We start from the raw sequence: 18,352 nt of genomic DNA, 5'->3' as shown, positions 1-18,352 counted from the left end.
TCAGCCAATCACATTTGGAGAACGAATTAAGCTTTGAGCTTCTACCAATGCGCAAGCGCAACAATTTATACTCCGTAGTATGACGGTGTTGCTCGCCAAACAAAGAAACGTAGATTAAGAGATGGTTGGTGTGATTATGGAGCACTGCTTGCTTGGTAAACTGTGTTATCGTATGTGCTGATATATAACGCCCGTCATCTAGTTGCCACTGCCAGACTTGTCATTAACAGCAATAACAAATTAACAATATGAGTAGCCCCTGACTGGAGAAACAGTGCCACCTACTGCTCAACTCATGAACACTGGTGGATGGAAAAAAACAAACAAACATGTAGAGATAGGGAGCTATGTGAGACAGTGAACTGCCCAAATCATTTGTGGTCTTGGAACAACATGCAAAATGCTGTAATGTATACTACTGTATTCAGATTTTTCTCTTTTGAGTGGTGCAACCTATGGGTGCAACTGAAGTATCTGGTCTGTTCAGGACACAGCCCTCGATGGAATGAAGCAGTCGGAACAGGTCGCAAAGTTCAAATGACAAGAGTCCATTTATTTGATATAAGAGATTAACAAGATGTTCAAAAAACAAGGAAGAGAAGGGTAGGAGAGCCGGGTAGGGTTGAGTACTAAGGATCGAGGACTAGAAAGTACTGAAGAACTATCCCGACGCAGGGCGGCTCACCGGAACCAGCCCGGCCCCCTGGCCATGTTCCTGTAGGTCTGGAACTTCTGGGGACCCCCACACAGAGTTGCACCACTTACTTCACACGGGTGTGATTTTCTTTCAAACAATTAACATTCAATCCATGGGATAGCACATTTTTCTTCTTGTTTATTTAATGTTCTCAAGTAGAGGCACACAAGTCATAACACAAACATTTTAAAGTAATATTTAAATGTCAGCACAACACAATTACAAATCTTACAGCACCTGTGGTTGCTGCAGATGGTAGCCTACAGGGAAACAGATATGACGTTTATACAACAAAATAAAATGCCTCATCTAAGCAAATAACTATAAGAATCAATGTTCTATATGTTCAAGGCATGTCCCAAATCACAGTATCTCTACATAATCTTATAACTAAATCAATCTGTGACTATTTACAGTCTCTACTGTGGCACTAACTAACAGGCTATGCAAGGCTAATATAGGTATGTAGATACAGTTGATATCATGCATTAGATGGGGACTCAATATGGTCTGCTGCTAATTTCCCTTTTGTTGCCACTTTATCCATGCACATGAAAGTTTCATGATGATTTTAGATAGTCTGCCTGCTGCTATTTTTGTACTGTTGGAGGTTTTCCACCAGCACAAGAAGCATTTCTGCCTTTCATAGTGTCATTTATGTCTATTTTCATGCACCTTGTGGACTTTGTATATTTGATGTGACTGTGCCTTCCTCCTGTTATTTGACTTGTTCTGTGTGTTCTTTTCTTTCTATTCTATCGTTCCCTATTCAAACTCTTCCTCTAACAATGCAGGCCTACCGTAGCTGTAGCAATGTTGCCAGTTTGCACAAATTATAATGTCACTCAGTATTTTACACCTGTAATCATGTGATGTGACAATACAGTTGGTTCTGATGTTTCTGACTCAATGCATGTGCTCTCCTTTATTAAAATACTGCAGGGCAGTCCTATGTATACTGCATGTCACTGCATGCGGAATAACTGCTGTCATCTGCTTTTTAGAACATCATGTTTTCTATCGACACCAATGCATTTCCTGTCTCGCCTACTTCTGCATCAGTCATGACTCATGAATGACTCACTTAGTTTGTGGTTACGTAATATGGCTTGTGTAAAAAACAAAACAAATCGGGAGTGCCCAGTACCTGCCCAACCCCACAGTCTAGTATGGTGCATCCAGTTTGCAGGCACGGGCGGCGCCTGTCAGTGGGGAATGTTGAACGGGAGGAGTAGGATGGAGCCGCTTTGTCCTCCCGGTGAGGGTTCCTCACTGGCAGGTGAGCCAGTATAACCGCAGTGACAAGCAATGGGAGGAAATAATTGGCCAATTTGGGAGGAATAGGTTATATAGCTGTTTGTGCAGACTTCCTTTATTTTTCTCTGTAACTATCTATAGTCCAGCACCAGTGAGGAACTGGATGTGTGCAAATACTGTTTTTTAAACTAATCATCAACTTTAACCACTTAGTTGACTGCATTTTCAAGGGCTCTGTAGTAGGCCTCCCCTCAATAAAGTTGATTCTGAATTATTCTGTTTCTCTCCTGTTTTCATGCTGCAATAATTATCTGAAACTGTACAAACTCACAGCTTATAGATCTATTTTTACAGAATATTCCCCCAGAATAAGGATGTTAGGGTTCATGTGTTTAAAAGAGGAACACAATGCCAACAATCAATTTAAAAGAAAAACATTCAAGTATCTAAAGTCTACTTAGCTCAATTAGGCGGCCTGCAAACACGCCTAATGTACCAATGAGACATACTGCCATGAACACACACAGCAGAATGTGATCCAGAACCATTGCCACAAACTTCCACTCCTCAGCCGCCTGTGGAGAAAAGGGACAGATAATTTGTTACTCGCAATGACAAGAGACAACGAAGAACAACATTCCTGCTTCCCTCCCTTAGAATGAGAAACCTCACATTGTTGGACTCCTCGTCTGATTTCATGGTTTCTGCGATGTACTTCACCCCTTCAATGGCACTGCGAACATCAGGATTTTTGGTGATAGGTGACTGGTAGGGGACACCAGCAGGGACAGGCTTTCCAGATATATCTGAGATGTCAAAATCAGCATTATAGATGACTTTGTCTGGCTTTGTTTCCTGACTTGGGCGCTTCATGGTTGAGAAGAACATGATGTTGGGAATGGTTTCAATGAACACCTTGAATGGAAAATACAGATACAAAATAACACTCAGTGTAAAAGTACCACCATGAGCTACTGTCAGCTAGCAATGACAGCAGAAGCTATTGATAAAAACAAAAAAACAAATGCAATTCATCCTACTGCCACTGGATGGCTATAGAGTGCAAAGAATACATAGGACCCAACCGACCCATCCTATGTAATGTGCTGCCAGACTGAGGGAAGCCTATAATAGAGCACCGAAGTCCTGACGTAACTCGCTCATCCCGACCATTCCCCTGGTTCGCGGAAGTGATTTCTCTATGGAGAATAACATGGGGTGATCTTAATATCGTCTACTATAAGCGTTGTGGTCCAAACATAAACAAGCTGTCTCGGCGTTATTGTCAGGGAGGTGTCTCTGTATCGTTTGCAACAGTCAGTCACTCATATATGATACAGTCTGCTTCTAGCGAAAATGTAACTAATTCAGTAGCAGTAACATTAGCGTTTTCTCTCAGTCAGTTGATTCTTCATATCCATATGAGTGAAGCGGCCGGGGTGACATGTTTATTTTTCAAACACAGTTGTTATATGAGGCGATGTCAAATCGCCTCAATGGGGATTACAATGCAACTAAACAAATACATGAACCTGGGGACTGACGCCCTCTACTGAAAGTGACGTCAGACTTCGGTGCTCTATTGATCAGATTTGTAGGTTTTTCACACTTGGAAATCCTCAAGTAGAGGCACACACACCTGGCGAACCCAGTCGGGCATGGTGTGAGTGCTTGGGGAGCGGTGGTGGGTGTTGATGACAATGACGGTGATGATGATGGAGGCAATCACGAAGACCATGGTGAAGAGCATGTACTTTCCAATGAGTGGCACAGCACTGGAGGTGGACGGGATGAGCTCCACGATCACCAACAGGAACACAGTCAGGGACAGCAGAACAGAGATGCTGAGGGTCATCTTCTCACCTACAGAGACACGTCACAAAGTCCATTTGATTTATAAAGTACAGTGGAAAAAGTACACTTAAGTAAAAGTATCAATACTGCAATATAGAAATACTCAAACAAAGGTTACTGAATGTCCAGAAAATGTAGGCTACTTGAGTAAAAGAGAAAGTACAAAAGTATTGGCATCAAAATTAATGTACTTAAATGGCCAAAAGTAAAAGTAGCCCTACTCATTATGCAGAATGTCCCGTTTCAAGTTTTCAAATGTATAACAATGTTTTGAAAATAGCAGATCTACAAGCTCACAATGATTGTTTTGATGATTCATTGCCCTTTAGTTTGTCACATGTCACTATATAACCTGGCCCTTATATGCATCAGTGGCGAACAAAGTACTCAACTCCAGTACTTGAGTTAAATAGATACTTAATGTACTGGAGTTAATGTACTGCTTTTAAATAATTACGTAATAATTAGTAGCCTACATGCTTTGAAATGTACAAATTAAAAACTACATTTATTTTGATCAATTCATTGCTAATTATTATTATAGTTGTTGTTCTTGTTGTTGTTGTTGTTATTATTATTTTTGTCATTGTGTTTCAATTCTGTTTGTTTGTTGTACTATACTGCTGAAAGCATCAATCCACAGGGAAGACTCTTTGGCATCCTTCACAGTATCATGTCAGCAGCCATATTAAAAACAGCCATCTAGTGATGTATAATACATGAAAGCAAAGCCTGCTTGCAGACATGACAGCACAGAGGGACGCTGGGTAATGAGGCAGGCCTCCACACTGGGAACATGGCCAGATGTGCACTGGAGCACTGCAGTTTCAATAACTTAACACCTTATAAGCTGGCGTTCAACATGTCGGACATGCAAGCTCATGGCAAACAAAGGTATTCGCTGGAAATGTACAGGAGATAAACCTGATTTGAATAATCAGTGTTAGAACTATAGATAACAATTACGGTACTTTATATTCTAATATACAACTTAATTGCTGTTGTTTGTCTTTCTATTCCTCTAGATATGGACACATGGTACATACAACCCTCCAACACTCCACAGACTTGGAACACTGCAGTATCATTTTGGGGATTAGACCCTCGCTTAAAGCAACTTAACCAATGATAGCAGCCATCACAGGTGTAATATCACTAGCCTGGTTAATAAACCAGACCGAATCAGCCATTGGCAAAAATAAATTGCCTGCCGGCGGATTACGGTCTGGAGAGGCTCAATTGTACGCCCATTTCCTACACCAGAGAACTGGGGCGGCCAATCGGGACACGGTATGCAATATGGGCGGGCTTTGGTACAGTGACTTTCAATGCTTGAGACCTTTGACTGACAGTAGCTTTGACCAATTGCGTCAAAGAGAAAATGTTTCAACCCGCCCCCCCTGGAAACAAGATCCATACACAGCCTCTCCAGACTCATATACCACACGACCGTGTGATTTGAGTCTGGCTAATTATTAGCCAGGCTATAATATCACCACTCACACTACAGTGCATTCACCAACCCACAGTAGGAATTCACGTGTGCACGCACACATGCACGCACACAGACATACACTTACGTACAGCACGTGCACACACACACACACACACACACACACACACACACACACACACACACACACACATACACACACACACACACACACACACACACACACACACACACACACACACACACACACACACACACACACACACACACACACACATACAAACGCACTTGTGCGTCTACCAAGCAGACCGCCAGACATACTGCACATGTAAACACTACAGAGCTGCTAACTTTAAACACATCTTAAATCTGAGGGGTTTTTTGTATACTATTTAAATAGTATTGATAGAAAAGGTAGCTATTTGTCCCAAAGTGACTATTTTGTTTCAAAAAAGCTTTATACACTGAATAACATCTACAGAACAATGCAATGTGACATATACGTAGCTCTGTTTACAAAATGCTGTACCCCGTTCAACTGTATATACTTTCCCCATTTTTACAGTTTTTATTATATTTTGACACTTGCTTTGGCAATGTAAACGTATGTTTTCTCATGCCAAATTTGTGTTAAATTGTGTGTGACTGTGTGTGTATATTCTATATACTGTAATTATGTGTAATATGATGATTCTCCTGTGAACTCATTCATTCCATGTTTGAACACAGATGAATTGTAGACAAGTGTCAACATACCAGAGTCTGTAGGCAGATAGAAGACGAGGCCAGTCAAGAAGGAGAAGAGCATGCAGGGGATGATAACGTTAACAATGAAGTAGAGCGGCAGACGGAGCATGAGGAAATGGTAGGTAATGTCCAGGTAAGGGGTGTCTGGGCAACAGGCATAGTACACATAGTGCTTCCAGCCTCGATAGTACTTCATCACCCACTCTCCACTCTCCATGAAGTTACTCAGGTCAGGGTGGTCACTTTCCTGGTGAAGAGAAACAGTTGTGACATGGGCCGTCCTTGTAGTTCATAGTCAACTAATATTAGGAATAGGAATTTCTCAATCAATAGATTTGTTTATTTAATTGACAAATCTGTTTGCTGCATAATCATGCAGACTGCAGAGCCAGAGACCAGCCGCTGGCCCTTTCAGGTTAGTGGTGAGGCTGAGAAGAACTTAACATATATAGCTATTGGCTATTGGCCTATAGACTTGGTAGAATTTAAGCATTATTGACTGTTTACATTTAACAAGGTGTGCTCATTATTTAAAAGGCTGATTAAGGCGGTGGTTTGCTCTTCACGCGGCTCGTGGTGTCATGTGGTAGTTCGGTGGTCACCTCACCACCGAAAATCCAGACTATGAATGAGGCTTTACACCTCGTGACACGTCACACCACCATATATGGTCGACACTATGGCCATCTACATATATGAAGATCACGATACTGACATCATCAAACCCTGGATAGCCATACATGGAGAAGACTGGATCATCACTTAGATCTGCATATATGGAGCCGGCCAGCAACTCTACATCTGACCTCAAACTTCAAACCCTTAGATCTCCATATATGGAGCTGACCTGTTCTGACATTCCATAATGTTAATCCACCCCCACCCGTCCTTCGTCTTCGATGTGTTCCTTTTGACTGATACCTGTCCATTCAAGGCCCGGTCCTACCTGGGCCCTCATCAAACCCTGTACACTCAAGACACTGCACCTGCTGCCACCCATAGATTTCCATATATGGAGCTGACCTGTTCTGACATTCCATATGTTGATTTGACCTCATCAAACCCTGTACACTCAAGACACACTCCATATATGGCCAGACCTCTTCATACCCTGTACACTCAAGACACTTCCCCGCTGCCACCCTTAGATCTCCATATATGGAGCTGACCTGTTCTAACATTCCATATGTTGATCTGACCTCATCAAACCCTGTACACCAAGACATGCTCCATATACAGTATGGCCAGTACAGAATTCATTCCATATGTTGATCTGACCCCACATGCCAAAGCCAGCCCAGCAGTCTGCCGTTACCCAGGTGGATGCGTGCATGCATTTAATAACTTAAGCCTGCATGTAGTCCTACTTGTCTTATGTCTTTCTTTCTTTCTTTCTTTCTTACTATCTAAAAAAAAATCCCTTTCCAGGAATCTACAAATGACTAGCGGAAATAGGCAATCTATAACGCATTGTGCAGTATAGGACGCTTTTTTTTTAAATGAAAATAAAAAGTAAAACATTTGGGGGAATATTAAAAATGTGCCTCAAAGAGAGTTCAGTGTTTCAATGGTACGGATCATTGGTATTACTTGATTGACAACGACCAAGTTCCCATCATAGGTCCAGGTGCCCAGCTTCATACTACAGTTCTGGAGGTCAAACGGGAAGTGCAGCACAATGATTTCACAGTAGCTCTTAAAGATGGCAGGAGGGTTCCATGTGATCATCCCTGTGTGTTCCAGTAGCACTTTGGTCTCATGGACGATTGCAAAGTCTCCATCGGCACTGTGGGCACAAATAAGCACACATGGGAAATCCTCAGTGTTCATTCATTATCATTTATGTAAGTCTGGGGCTCCAGCTGAATGCTTGATAGTTAGGAACCAAATGAACCATTACAGGTCTGTAACTCTGAGAGTGTACAAATGCAACCAAATAGACCAGTAGTTTTCATCCAGTGGTCCAGTGGCTAAATTATGGAGAGTTGGTAACCAAATGGACCCTTGTAGATCTTTAACTCTTGAGAAAATTAAACCAAATGGACCCGTAAGATTTCAAGAGTTCAATTGTATTTACGAGAAGTCTACAAAACTACAGAATGTAAAATAATTGTTATTTTGATCAACGTTTGCCTGTTATGTCTCCTATATGGTCCAACATCAATACAGCATGGAACGAAAACAAAACATATTCTTTAGTTTTGTATTTTGTTGTGAGGGGATAAATCTCATGAAATGGTGGTCCGTGGCTCAAATGCTGAATAAATAATGTGCCTTGATATGAAAAGGGTTGAAAAGCACTGAAATTGCCCCATACTGTGCTTAGCAGCGCTTCCATACAAAGAACCTACAGCTCCTATACCTCTGTTTGTCAAAGGTGCTATATATATCATATTTAGAAAAAGGGTCCCCTATGATTTCTATTCAAATAACCACTTGTAGTGCTAGTTTAGTGTGTGTGTGTGTGTGTGTGTGTGTGTGTGTGTGTGTGTGTGTGTGTGTGTGTGTGTGTGTGTGTGTGTGTGTGTGTGTGTTTGTGAGTGACTGTGTGTGTGTGTATAGGCAGCATGAGCGTGGCAGGAGATAATGTTAACATGGGGGGACATCAGTGCCTGGGGGGTTGGTAACGTCTGGCCAGCACTCCAGTCAAACAGCCCAACCAACCAGTGCACAGCCTGGCTGGCACAGGTTGTTGTGGCAGCGGAGGCTGGTTGTCAGGGAAAAAACAGCAGTGTGTGTCAGACACAGCATATGGTATGGAGAGACCTGGGATATTACCAGGGGCCAGATTTAGCCTCCTGCCTGTTGCAATCTGAGCCTTCTCCACTCAACACAACGGAGTAAAGCAAAACATGACTCGACAACATCATTTGGAAGTCATTTTGAGTAGGGCTGCAACTATTGATACATTTCTTATCGCTTACTTTTTTGATTATTATTATACAACTGTGCAACGGAAAATTGAAAAAAATGAAAAAAGTAAAGAAAAAAGGGGGGAAACATAAACTAGTATTTTATTAAAGGAAAGCTTACTTGTTGTAAAGAACCAGATCGGGCCGCCAAATGTCAGTTGATGGAACTCTTATCTTTTTGATTCCACCATAATCGTCCGGGTTCCATTGCAAGTTCATATCTTTCCATTGCTGAGTAAATGAACAGAGAGGGCATCAGGGTAATGCCAAATATATTTCTGAACAACTTTCTGTTGGAAATGGACAACATTTCCAGAATTTTACATATTTATTTACATTGTGTATACTGTATACTTTAATTTGTACTATTTGAACGGTACATTATGGGCCAAACTTTGCACCTTGTAATGTGTCTTTAGGCCATAAGTATCTGTCTATATAATATTGCATTTACAGAGTTCCAAAAATATGTGTTATGATTACTCAGTGAGCTATTCTAACTATAGTGAGCTATTCCACTATAACCTTTCACAATATTAGTAGCAGGTGTACCTCTGTTGTGATTAGTAACAATTATTAAACATGTTAAAACAAACCTGTTTTAATCGCACATTGCTGCTGACAATCTGGTTGACCTCATCCTGCATATGGGGATGAATGATTAAATAATTTAGATTCTTGATTACAGTGAGCCTTAATAGTCATGAGGCGATATGGGATGACTAAACCTCTCACCACACTGATGAGCTGGATGAGCTGAAGTCCAACAGTAACCACTACTGGGTCCTTGAAGTGAGCGACAGGACGCACAATCTTGTTGTAACCAGTGAAAATGGTTTTAACCAAGCGAGTTTCATCATCAGAAGCCCAGGCAATACCTACAAGAATCACAGAGATAGGGTTCAAACTTAAAGCAGCTTTGTTTAGAGCAGTGGTTCCCAAACGTTTTAGCTTGAGACACAAAGAGAAATGTGATGGCTCCCTGGGTCCCAAACTAGTGAAAATAGTCTTTCTTTACTTAAATTTTTTACTAATTCTTAAAAGTATGTTTTTCCTTATATTAATGTTATTTCCTTTATGGAAATCTTTTGAAAAACATTTGAATTTGTTCTTAACTTATGAGAAATTGTGAAAAAATGTAGGAAACCAAAAATAAAGGGGTATTTACTCACGACCGATAAACATTGGTTCACAACCTACATATGGGCCCCGACCCACTGTTTGGGAATCAACGATTTAGACTTAGAGTATCTAATAATGATACCAATGTGTCACTCAGTGAAATGCTTTCACACAGTGAACACATGCACAGTGCACATATTTCTCGTTATGGTTCATAAACAGTCAGTCATGACCTCTGGGTATGTGAGTGCCCTGCAGTGATACCACTAAATCTTAATTCTAAAACACATAATTGAACTGTCCATGCAGCCTCGTTTTGTTCACGGTGAACATGAAATCCTATCCGTTCATGAGCAGAATTAGAAGTTGTCGTCAACACTGGAGACTTCGCAGGTCGTCCAGGGTCACTTTCCTGGGTCATCAGACTGTCGCAGCAGCACCAGTGTTGCTGATGTCTTTGTAATATCAGATTTAATGTGTGAAAACTGGCTTGTATTTACAGAGAGCTATGTAGCCTACTTCTTCTATAGAAGTCATTTTGACACATATAAGTAAGTAATAAAAACAACAATATTAATAACAACATCAACAACAACATACGGTTTACATAATTTGTTGGAGTTGAGAGGGTAATTTGTACTTCCAGTATTTCTGTTACACATTTGACACATGCCAGAGGTATCCCATTTCCTTTTCCACATGACCTTGGGGGGAAGGCTGTATTAAAGCAACACGAACCATATGATTTTTGACACATTTAGCTCACTAAACCCAGGACCCGTCCCTACTTAACTATGGAGGTTGTCTCGTGGAACATTGAAGCGGCAGCCCTAGGTTGTAAAGCAACATACAAATGCTCTTGTCAATCAAAGCATGTTAAAGCTGCACAAGACAAACAAGTAATTTACTTAAATTAAAATACATTTAGTTATAATTTATGTTGTTCCAACAACATGAAACTACTGTTATAGTATAATTGATGGAAGGAATTAAAGTAATTCTAAACTTTAGAAGCAACTAAAGTGAAATTAGTAGGTAAGATTTAACTTAATGTAATGTAAATACAACATAGGCCTATAAGTTAAATAACACTTTTCTTTCTCTGGTTTACCAGCATTCACCCATTTCAGTGCCCATTCCTTACCTGAAAGAAGTATTAGATGAAAACTGAAAAATAAAAGATTCATTCTTGGCAATTCTTTCTTGTAAATCCAAAATGAAGACTCAACTTCAAGTTGTTGCCTGCTGGCCCCTAGGAGAATGAAAATGTATCTGCCTGCTTAAAGGATTCTTACAGCACTGGCGCCTAATAACTTACAGCCCAAGTAGTAGTATTGTTTTTCTCTGACACCGTATGTGTGACTGCCAACGTTTGTCATTTGAGAGCCACATTCTTTGTCATCTGTTATAAGCTCAACATGCCACAGTAATCTACCACTGAAATATGTCCCATCGTGAAATAGCCCACACAGAACATAACAGGTGCAATGACAACCCCTAGCTGCTTTTAAAGGAATGGCATTTGCAGTTATAATATGAGTGAGGACAATCGGAACAAACACATTTCCACACCATTGTTGAATTATGATGAATTGAGGATAAGTATCTAGATTATTTTAGAATGTATTAAAATGTTCTTATTCAGTTTCATCTATGTTCCTTTGTGTAAAGCTACAGATGGAAAAAAAAAACAATTGTCCTAACACTTATTTTGTCAAGTCGCACACTTTGAATACTATATTATTAGTCCTAGACTTAATTGAATAATTCTAAAAACATCTACTGAATGTTGCAACAGCCATGTGTTTCCAGATGGCCGGGCACAACACCCATGTGGCCCTCTACACCTGCTCAAGCCTGCTGAGCCAGTGATGAGCCGGGCAACTCAATTTCCTCCCAGCACCAATCTGTTCAATCAGCCAGTCACTCAATAACTAGTCTCATTCATCTCACTTAAGGACAAAATGACCATTTTGGCAATGTCTGAATTAGGAGAGATTTGTCTCAACCCCCCTCTCACCCAACCCTTTTCCCTATCACTCAGACCACCTGAGTTCACATGCTGTCTTGCTTCAGCAGCACTGCCATGTAAGCCAGGACAGATCACCCCAGTGCCAGTGGTACTCCGATCATGTTTTACATAAGTAAAAGGTCTGTATTCGAAATTTGACTACATCACTACGGGTTCTCGTACAGGAAGGATACTGACCAGTACACTACTGGTTCCAGTAACAGCTCTGAAGGAGTGACCAGTATTTTTAGCTCTATCCTACATGTGATGAAAATGGTCATGGAATATATGAATGGTGATACCACTGCAGGGGTTGGATGAACAATGGGCAGCATGCTGGATGTTGTGGAAGATTATGTGGATTAGGGTTTTCATGATAGAGTATTAAGTGCATTATAACCATGATTATATTTCTCCATGGGTGTTAGAGTGTGTGTGTGTGTGTGTGTGTGTGTGTGTGTGTGTGTGTGTGTGTGTGTGTGTGTGTGTGTGTGTGTGCGTGTGTGTTGGTGCGTACACTAGCCTATCTTAAACAGCCACATTAGCAGAATCACAAAGTCAGCCTACTATCACCTAAAAAATATAGCTCAACAGGATCTAGAACGTGTCCATGTATTCATCTTCAATAGAATTGACGACTGTATAGCGTCTTTACAGGTCTCCCTAAAAATCCTTGTGTGTCAAAGAATTGATTTCAAAACACTACAATTTGCTTAAAGCTTTAAATGGTTTAGGGCCAAAATACATTTCTGATTTTGTGCAATCATGAACCATCCAGACCTCTCAGGTCATCTGGGAAAGGTCTGCTTTCTGTTCCTACAACCACAAATAAACATGGGGAAGCGGCATTACGTTTTTATGCACCACATATCTGGAACAAACTCACAGAAAACTGCAGGTCTGCTGCCACTCTCATTTAAAATCTATCTATCTATCTATCTAAACTATATTCAGTAAGCACAAACATTACCCAGTGTAGTATATTAAAATACCATACAGGAGAGTAAATGTGCACGGCAGACAGACGACGAGATGATGTTCCTTGATGTTTATTTCAGAGTACACAGCACAGCAAACAGCATAGGTCCGACGGCCTTACGCCGTCGGGGAGAATGACCCAGTTACATTGAATGTCATGGAATTAAGTACAGTTTCACAAACTGAGGTGAGAATGTAGGCGTGTTCACTTTTCCTCTGAAGACCCCTTGATCAACCATTATGCTCCCATGCAGCTATCAACACCAATTCTATTTTTACACAAATTGCAGCAGGAACAGACAGCAAACCGTAAACAAACCATCGACACCCCAACTTTGTATAACAAATACAGCTGGCCTTGGAGACGAACTGACTTAGCACAGAAATCTGACATAGACATAGAATATTGCAAATATGGACTAAAATGGATAGTTGGATACCACACCAGTAAGCACAGAAACACTGATTATGCGATTTCCAATCACACAGTGGTTGTATGTGCCTACATGTGGTAACGCTATACACAGACAAAGAGATTGACATTTGAATTAACAGAATATTTTGGTTTATCTTAGAATTTGGATACTTAGGTTAGCGCCGCTAACCTAAGTATCCATTCCTCTGTGGGAGGAAATCAACAGACACTAACATGTAATCAACAGAGAAGAAAGGTCACTTATCTCATGGATCACATGCAGGCACTGTCACATTTAGATTCATTACTGTGAATAAGGCACAGCCATCATACAATAAAATTGGCAAACATTATTGGATGTGCAAGAGACTACTGTCATGGAGTCATCACAGCAGATATCTAATCGTGCATAACTTCCGTGGTTTGGTCTATTGCCTTTTGCACCCAGTCAGTGTCTAATGTAGATGAATGTATAATATATTTGAAAAATGGCTGATTATGGCTGGTGGAAAACCATTCAGCTGGAAGACGAAATTCCATTTTGTATACAGCCAACAAAGGTAGGTATGAATCTGTCACACAATAATTTGATGTGATGCGATCACAAAAACCTAGTGATTAAATGTCAAGCTGTGAGGACAGCTTCTGAATTGCAATGCAGGCAATGTCGCAGAGCATGTTTCAAAAGCATCAGTGTGTGAACAATGGCGGAATTAAGTAATAGACAGTCAAGATCAACATTTTCTGCTTTTAATATTGAGGCAGGCAGTTATAATGGATTACATTTTTATAGCCCTGCCTTTTCCAAGTGCTCAAAGCACTTTACAATGGTCCATTCATTCATACATTGGGAGGTGAAGCGGCGAACAGTCGACGCCAGCGTCCTCACTTCCCACATTCACACACAAGCTAGCACCGACCGACTCATTGGAGGCAATGTGGGGTTCAGTGTCTTGCCCAAGGACACTTCGACATGTGGACGGGAGGAGCCGGGATTCGAACCGCCGACCCACGGATCATTGGACGACCTGCTCTACCTCCTGAGCCACAGCTGCCCCGTTATCACTGTGAACAACTATTTATAGGATTTTACATTACAGATTAGGAGACAGCTGTGTCCTTCATTGAGGCCTGTATCTGTACCAACAGACACAAACAGAATAGTTGCTAGCAGACACTATCAGGTTAGCCTTTAAGCCTAGTTATCACTTGGTAGGGAAAATAAAGCCTTGATGTTTGCCCAGGGGAAAGAACACGTTCGTTTAAGCGGTTAGAACAATTTAACTAAAATAATTCGACACTCCCATCCAACTCAAATGTCCACTAACTAAGTCAAGAAGCCAATGTCGGTATTGAAATCACTCCGCAATTCATATATTTTTGAGTGGTGCAACCACTCCAAAGAAACGATGTCCCTATGTCCCTATGTTTAGAGTACCAACAGGGGGCGCTGTTGCACCACTCACTTCAGACTGGTTTAAATGTCAAAACAAATATATATATATTTTTAAATGCCCATTCAAACTGCAAAAATATAACCATAACATTGCAGCATGAAAAACAATCCATTACTGACCCACGAAAACCATGGTTGTCTTTCTTGTACATTCCACTTATCCAATGAGAAGCCTATGCACAATGAAGTATCATAGAGCAATCAATAGGAGATAGCATAAATCCAAATCCAAACTAGTCACTTCTGCCGGTCTCCCTGCAATATCTGGTGAAAACATGTATAGGCAGTAGTATTACAGACCAGCATTTCTTTATGCAGTAAATGGCATAAAGGTGAAAGCATTGTAAAATGCATGCAAGGCTGTGATTATAAACATTAATCACATACTGTAGATTAATTTAATTCATTTCTATCACCGCCATACTATTACTAATCTCTCAAGAACAGATTCTGAGCTGCGCTACCGAATCTGTCAGAACGTGTATACGTTGTTGATAGTGGGAATGAAAACACAGGCGCACCACAGGAAGTGGAGGGCTGAGGGCAGGCCCAGAGCAAGGTTAATTAAATAAGGTTAGGAAGCGAAGACCGTACGGTGGATGGTGGAATCAAAGCGTGTTGCAACTCTCTTACTAGATTAATCTGGGCAGGCCAAAAGGCCAACATCCTGTCTATTGAGGCCTGCCCCCAGAGGCAAATTCAAAGGAAACAAACAGCAGTGTGCTGTTTTTCCTTTTTTTGCAGATGGGTTCCCAGATGGCATACTAGTTCAAGATGACATACATATTTAGAATCTGCCTTTGTTGTGTATATGCAAAAACAGTGGTAACACTTTGATCTCATAATCAATGAACTGCCAATGAGATCACTATGGCATGGCTGTTTTTTGGAAATTACATGGAAAGATTGCTTGTTGATAATGAACCCTGAAATGCATAAATCCCAAGTGAGGTTGTTTGCATATATATATATATATATATATATATATATATACACACACACACACACACACACACACACACACACATCTCTAGCAATTAAAAATCTCATGGATGGAGAGGCGCAATGCCTGAGGTACTGTGGGTTTTGAATGACTGATTGACGTGTTCCCAGAGGGGTTGCTCTACAATCATATGTGGCATCTAACATTACTTGTCACTCCGAATATGCAGATTTCAAGAGAAATAGCCCCTTTTGCCTGGGTCACCTTGGAAGGTCAAATAAAATGTAGTAATTATGTCATTATGACTAGGTTCAAGGTCAAGGTTGTTTATTAGTGTCCCCGAAGGGCAAAAGGTTTTACAGCAGGTCATAAGGCTTGAAACACATATAAATACATCAGTCAGACCAAAGTTATTGCTGCTGGTCGCAAGCGTGCGCTGCGCCCGGCCTACTTGCATCTTCAGAAAAGAAAAGAAAAGAAAGAAAGAGAGAGGGGGGGGGGGGTAAGAAGACATCACATCACATTTCAAGTAAGATGATAATACTCGGCTGTGCAGGCACGTTTCTGGGTGGGGGTGGCGGGGGCATGGGCCAGGCACAAAAAAGCTCTCTTCCTACGCAAGCCATCGAAGGATGAGCTGCGCGGGGGGAGGAAAAAAAAGATAACCTAGGCTGCAGGGGGGGTGGGGTGGGGGGGGTAGAAGGCGGCTGTTTGTAAAGACATGTGTGTCCATGAGAACAGTTCGGTGGAAAGTTCATTTCCCATGTGTTTGTGTAAGTGTGTTCCTGGCATATCTCCCCAAGGTCATGTCACGTTGCCTCATTGTCCTGCGTTATCATGGCGGGTTCAGTGGAGACGAACACGGCCCAGACGAAGACACAACAGGTGTCAGGGAGGGTGGGGGTTGAGGTGGGGGGGGGGGGGGGGGGGGCAGAGGATCTTGTCTTATGCTGTCTCTTCTTGTGGAGATTGTCAATTGGGGGGGGAAATCCAGATTCATGTTTAGAGCGAGGGATAGCAATATGGCTATTTCTCCTCTATGTTATGGCTCTCTGTCAGTCATGACACTCGGGCGCTGACCTGTTCCAAGATCGTGTCCATCTTCTGATGCATCTGCAGGGCGCTGGCCTGTTCCAAGATCGTGTCCATCTTCTGATGCATCTCCTCAAGTGCCCTGCCCAAATCTCTGCTCCAAGGCAACGAGTCTATCATGGCAGGCAGCTAGGGGCTCTGTTCAGTGTTGCCATTTTTCCAATTCTTCGGTACGCAAGACCAATGCACAGCTCAATCAGCAGAAATCTTGTCACCATAAATCCAAATAATGCCTCTTCTACGCTGATAGTCGGGGGAAGATCCATCAGGGTATTGAGCAGGCTCTCCAGAACCCAATTTACATGAGAAAAAAATGTTGTCCATCACGTACAGAGACCAGCACACTAATTCCATGATTAGTTCCATGTTTTGATAGTTTCAGGGGTTTCGAAGAGACAGTGTAGAAGAGACGCTCTGAGCAGGGAGTACAGACAGGGAGGGAGAGAGAAAAAGAGCGACCGCCCTCTTCAAGAGGCAAGCAGGGAACTACTTCCCCCTTTGTCAACCATTTCCTGCAATTAAAATGTAACTTATACAGCTTAATTAAACACATTAAAATTCAGATGAGTCGTGCCATTTGTGCATTTCTCAGAGAAAGGTTTAATAAATTAAAGTGTTCATGCACAAATTATGTACAAAAGCATTACAGTAAAAACAAAGAAAACTAATAATCTTCTTTGAACAAGATTTTTTTTTTTTAAAGTTCAGGCAAATATAACAAAGCACACATTGACTGGTTGCTTTCTGTGAGGAAAGGCTCAAATGGTAACTTGGTAAGAAGTGTAGTTTATAAAAACAGATAAGGAGGTAAAAGGTCAAAATATCCACTGTCATAAAGGTGCTCCTCGGTCAGGGACGGTTTTAAACCCAGTGAGGGCCCCTGGACCCGGTATTTTTAGGGGGAACCCCTGTTTCTTTTTGGTTTTTATCATCTTTTTGATCTAAATTTAACACAATTTACAGCCAATGAAGGGCCCAAGTAGCGACAAGGGCCTCAAACCCAATACTGTGCGGTCCAGTTTCCCTGAAGGGCCCCTGAGAGCCAAGGGCCCCTGGGCCACGGCCCAACCGGCCCAATGGCTAAATTGGTTCTGTCCTCGGTACGTCAGTAGCTTTGTTCATATCCAGCTCTACAATGTTTCACAGAAAGAAATAATTTCACATTAGGTAGCTAGGGATCTGTACTGTTAAATCCCCAGTGTTAATCAGAGGGTAAAGGGAGCTACACATACAGTACATAGTCCATCCAATGTCCGATACTTCTTCGGACAGGGTAGGATACAACTACAAAATTATGTCATTCAGAACTTCGGATGGGCAGTCTCAAAACTTATTTTTTGAATTTAGACACTCCTGCATCCCTAGATGTTCTTATTCAGGATTGGTCAGGAGTTAGGTGGGTTTAATTCATTTAG

General features: G+C 41.4%; 1 protein-coding gene across 1 annotated transcript; it reads right to left on the bottom strand.

The window, feature by feature from the left end:
- Nucleotides 1–815: 815 nt before the first annotated feature.
- Nucleotides 816–11,415, bottom strand: LOC310867404 (acetylcholine receptor subunit alpha-like). The gene is made up of 9 exons (XM_083777484.1): nucleotides 11,187–11,415; nucleotides 9,656–9,798; nucleotides 9,517–9,561; nucleotides 9,042–9,151; nucleotides 7,599–7,794; nucleotides 6,018–6,255; nucleotides 3,594–3,817; nucleotides 2,627–2,869; nucleotides 816–2,529 (listed from the first exon to the last, which is right to left on the bottom strand). The coding sequence occupies exons 1-9, from the start codon at nucleotides 11,227–11,229 to the stop codon at nucleotides 2,401–2,403; spliced, it is 1,371 nt and encodes a 456-aa protein (XP_083633610.1). The 5' UTR covers nucleotides 11,230–11,415; the 3' UTR covers nucleotides 816–2,400.
- Nucleotides 11,416–18,352: the final 6,937 nt, after the last annotated feature.

Source organism: Protomyctophum parallelum (genome assembly GCF_964188405.1).
Source record: "Protomyctophum parallelum genome assembly, chromosome: 11".
NCBI lineage: Eukaryota > Metazoa > Chordata > Actinopteri > Myctophiformes > Myctophidae > Protomyctophum > Protomyctophum parallelum.
Note: the sequence above shows the minus strand (reverse complement) of the source record. Positions and strands in the feature narration are given on the sequence as shown.

Coding starts and splice junctions, on each gene's coding strand:
- LOC310867404 (XM_083777484.1), bottom strand. CDS start 11,229: ATGAATCTTTTATTTTTCAGTTTTCATCTAATACTTCTTTCAG. Junction 6,256..7,598: donor ACTTGGTCGTTGTCAATCAA/GTAATACCAATG, acceptor TCTCTTCACCAG/GAAAGTGACCACCCTGACCT. Junction 2,530..2,626: donor CAGACGAGGAGTCCAACAAT/GTGAGGTTTCTC, acceptor TTTTCTCCACAG/GCGGCTGAGGAGTGGAAGTT.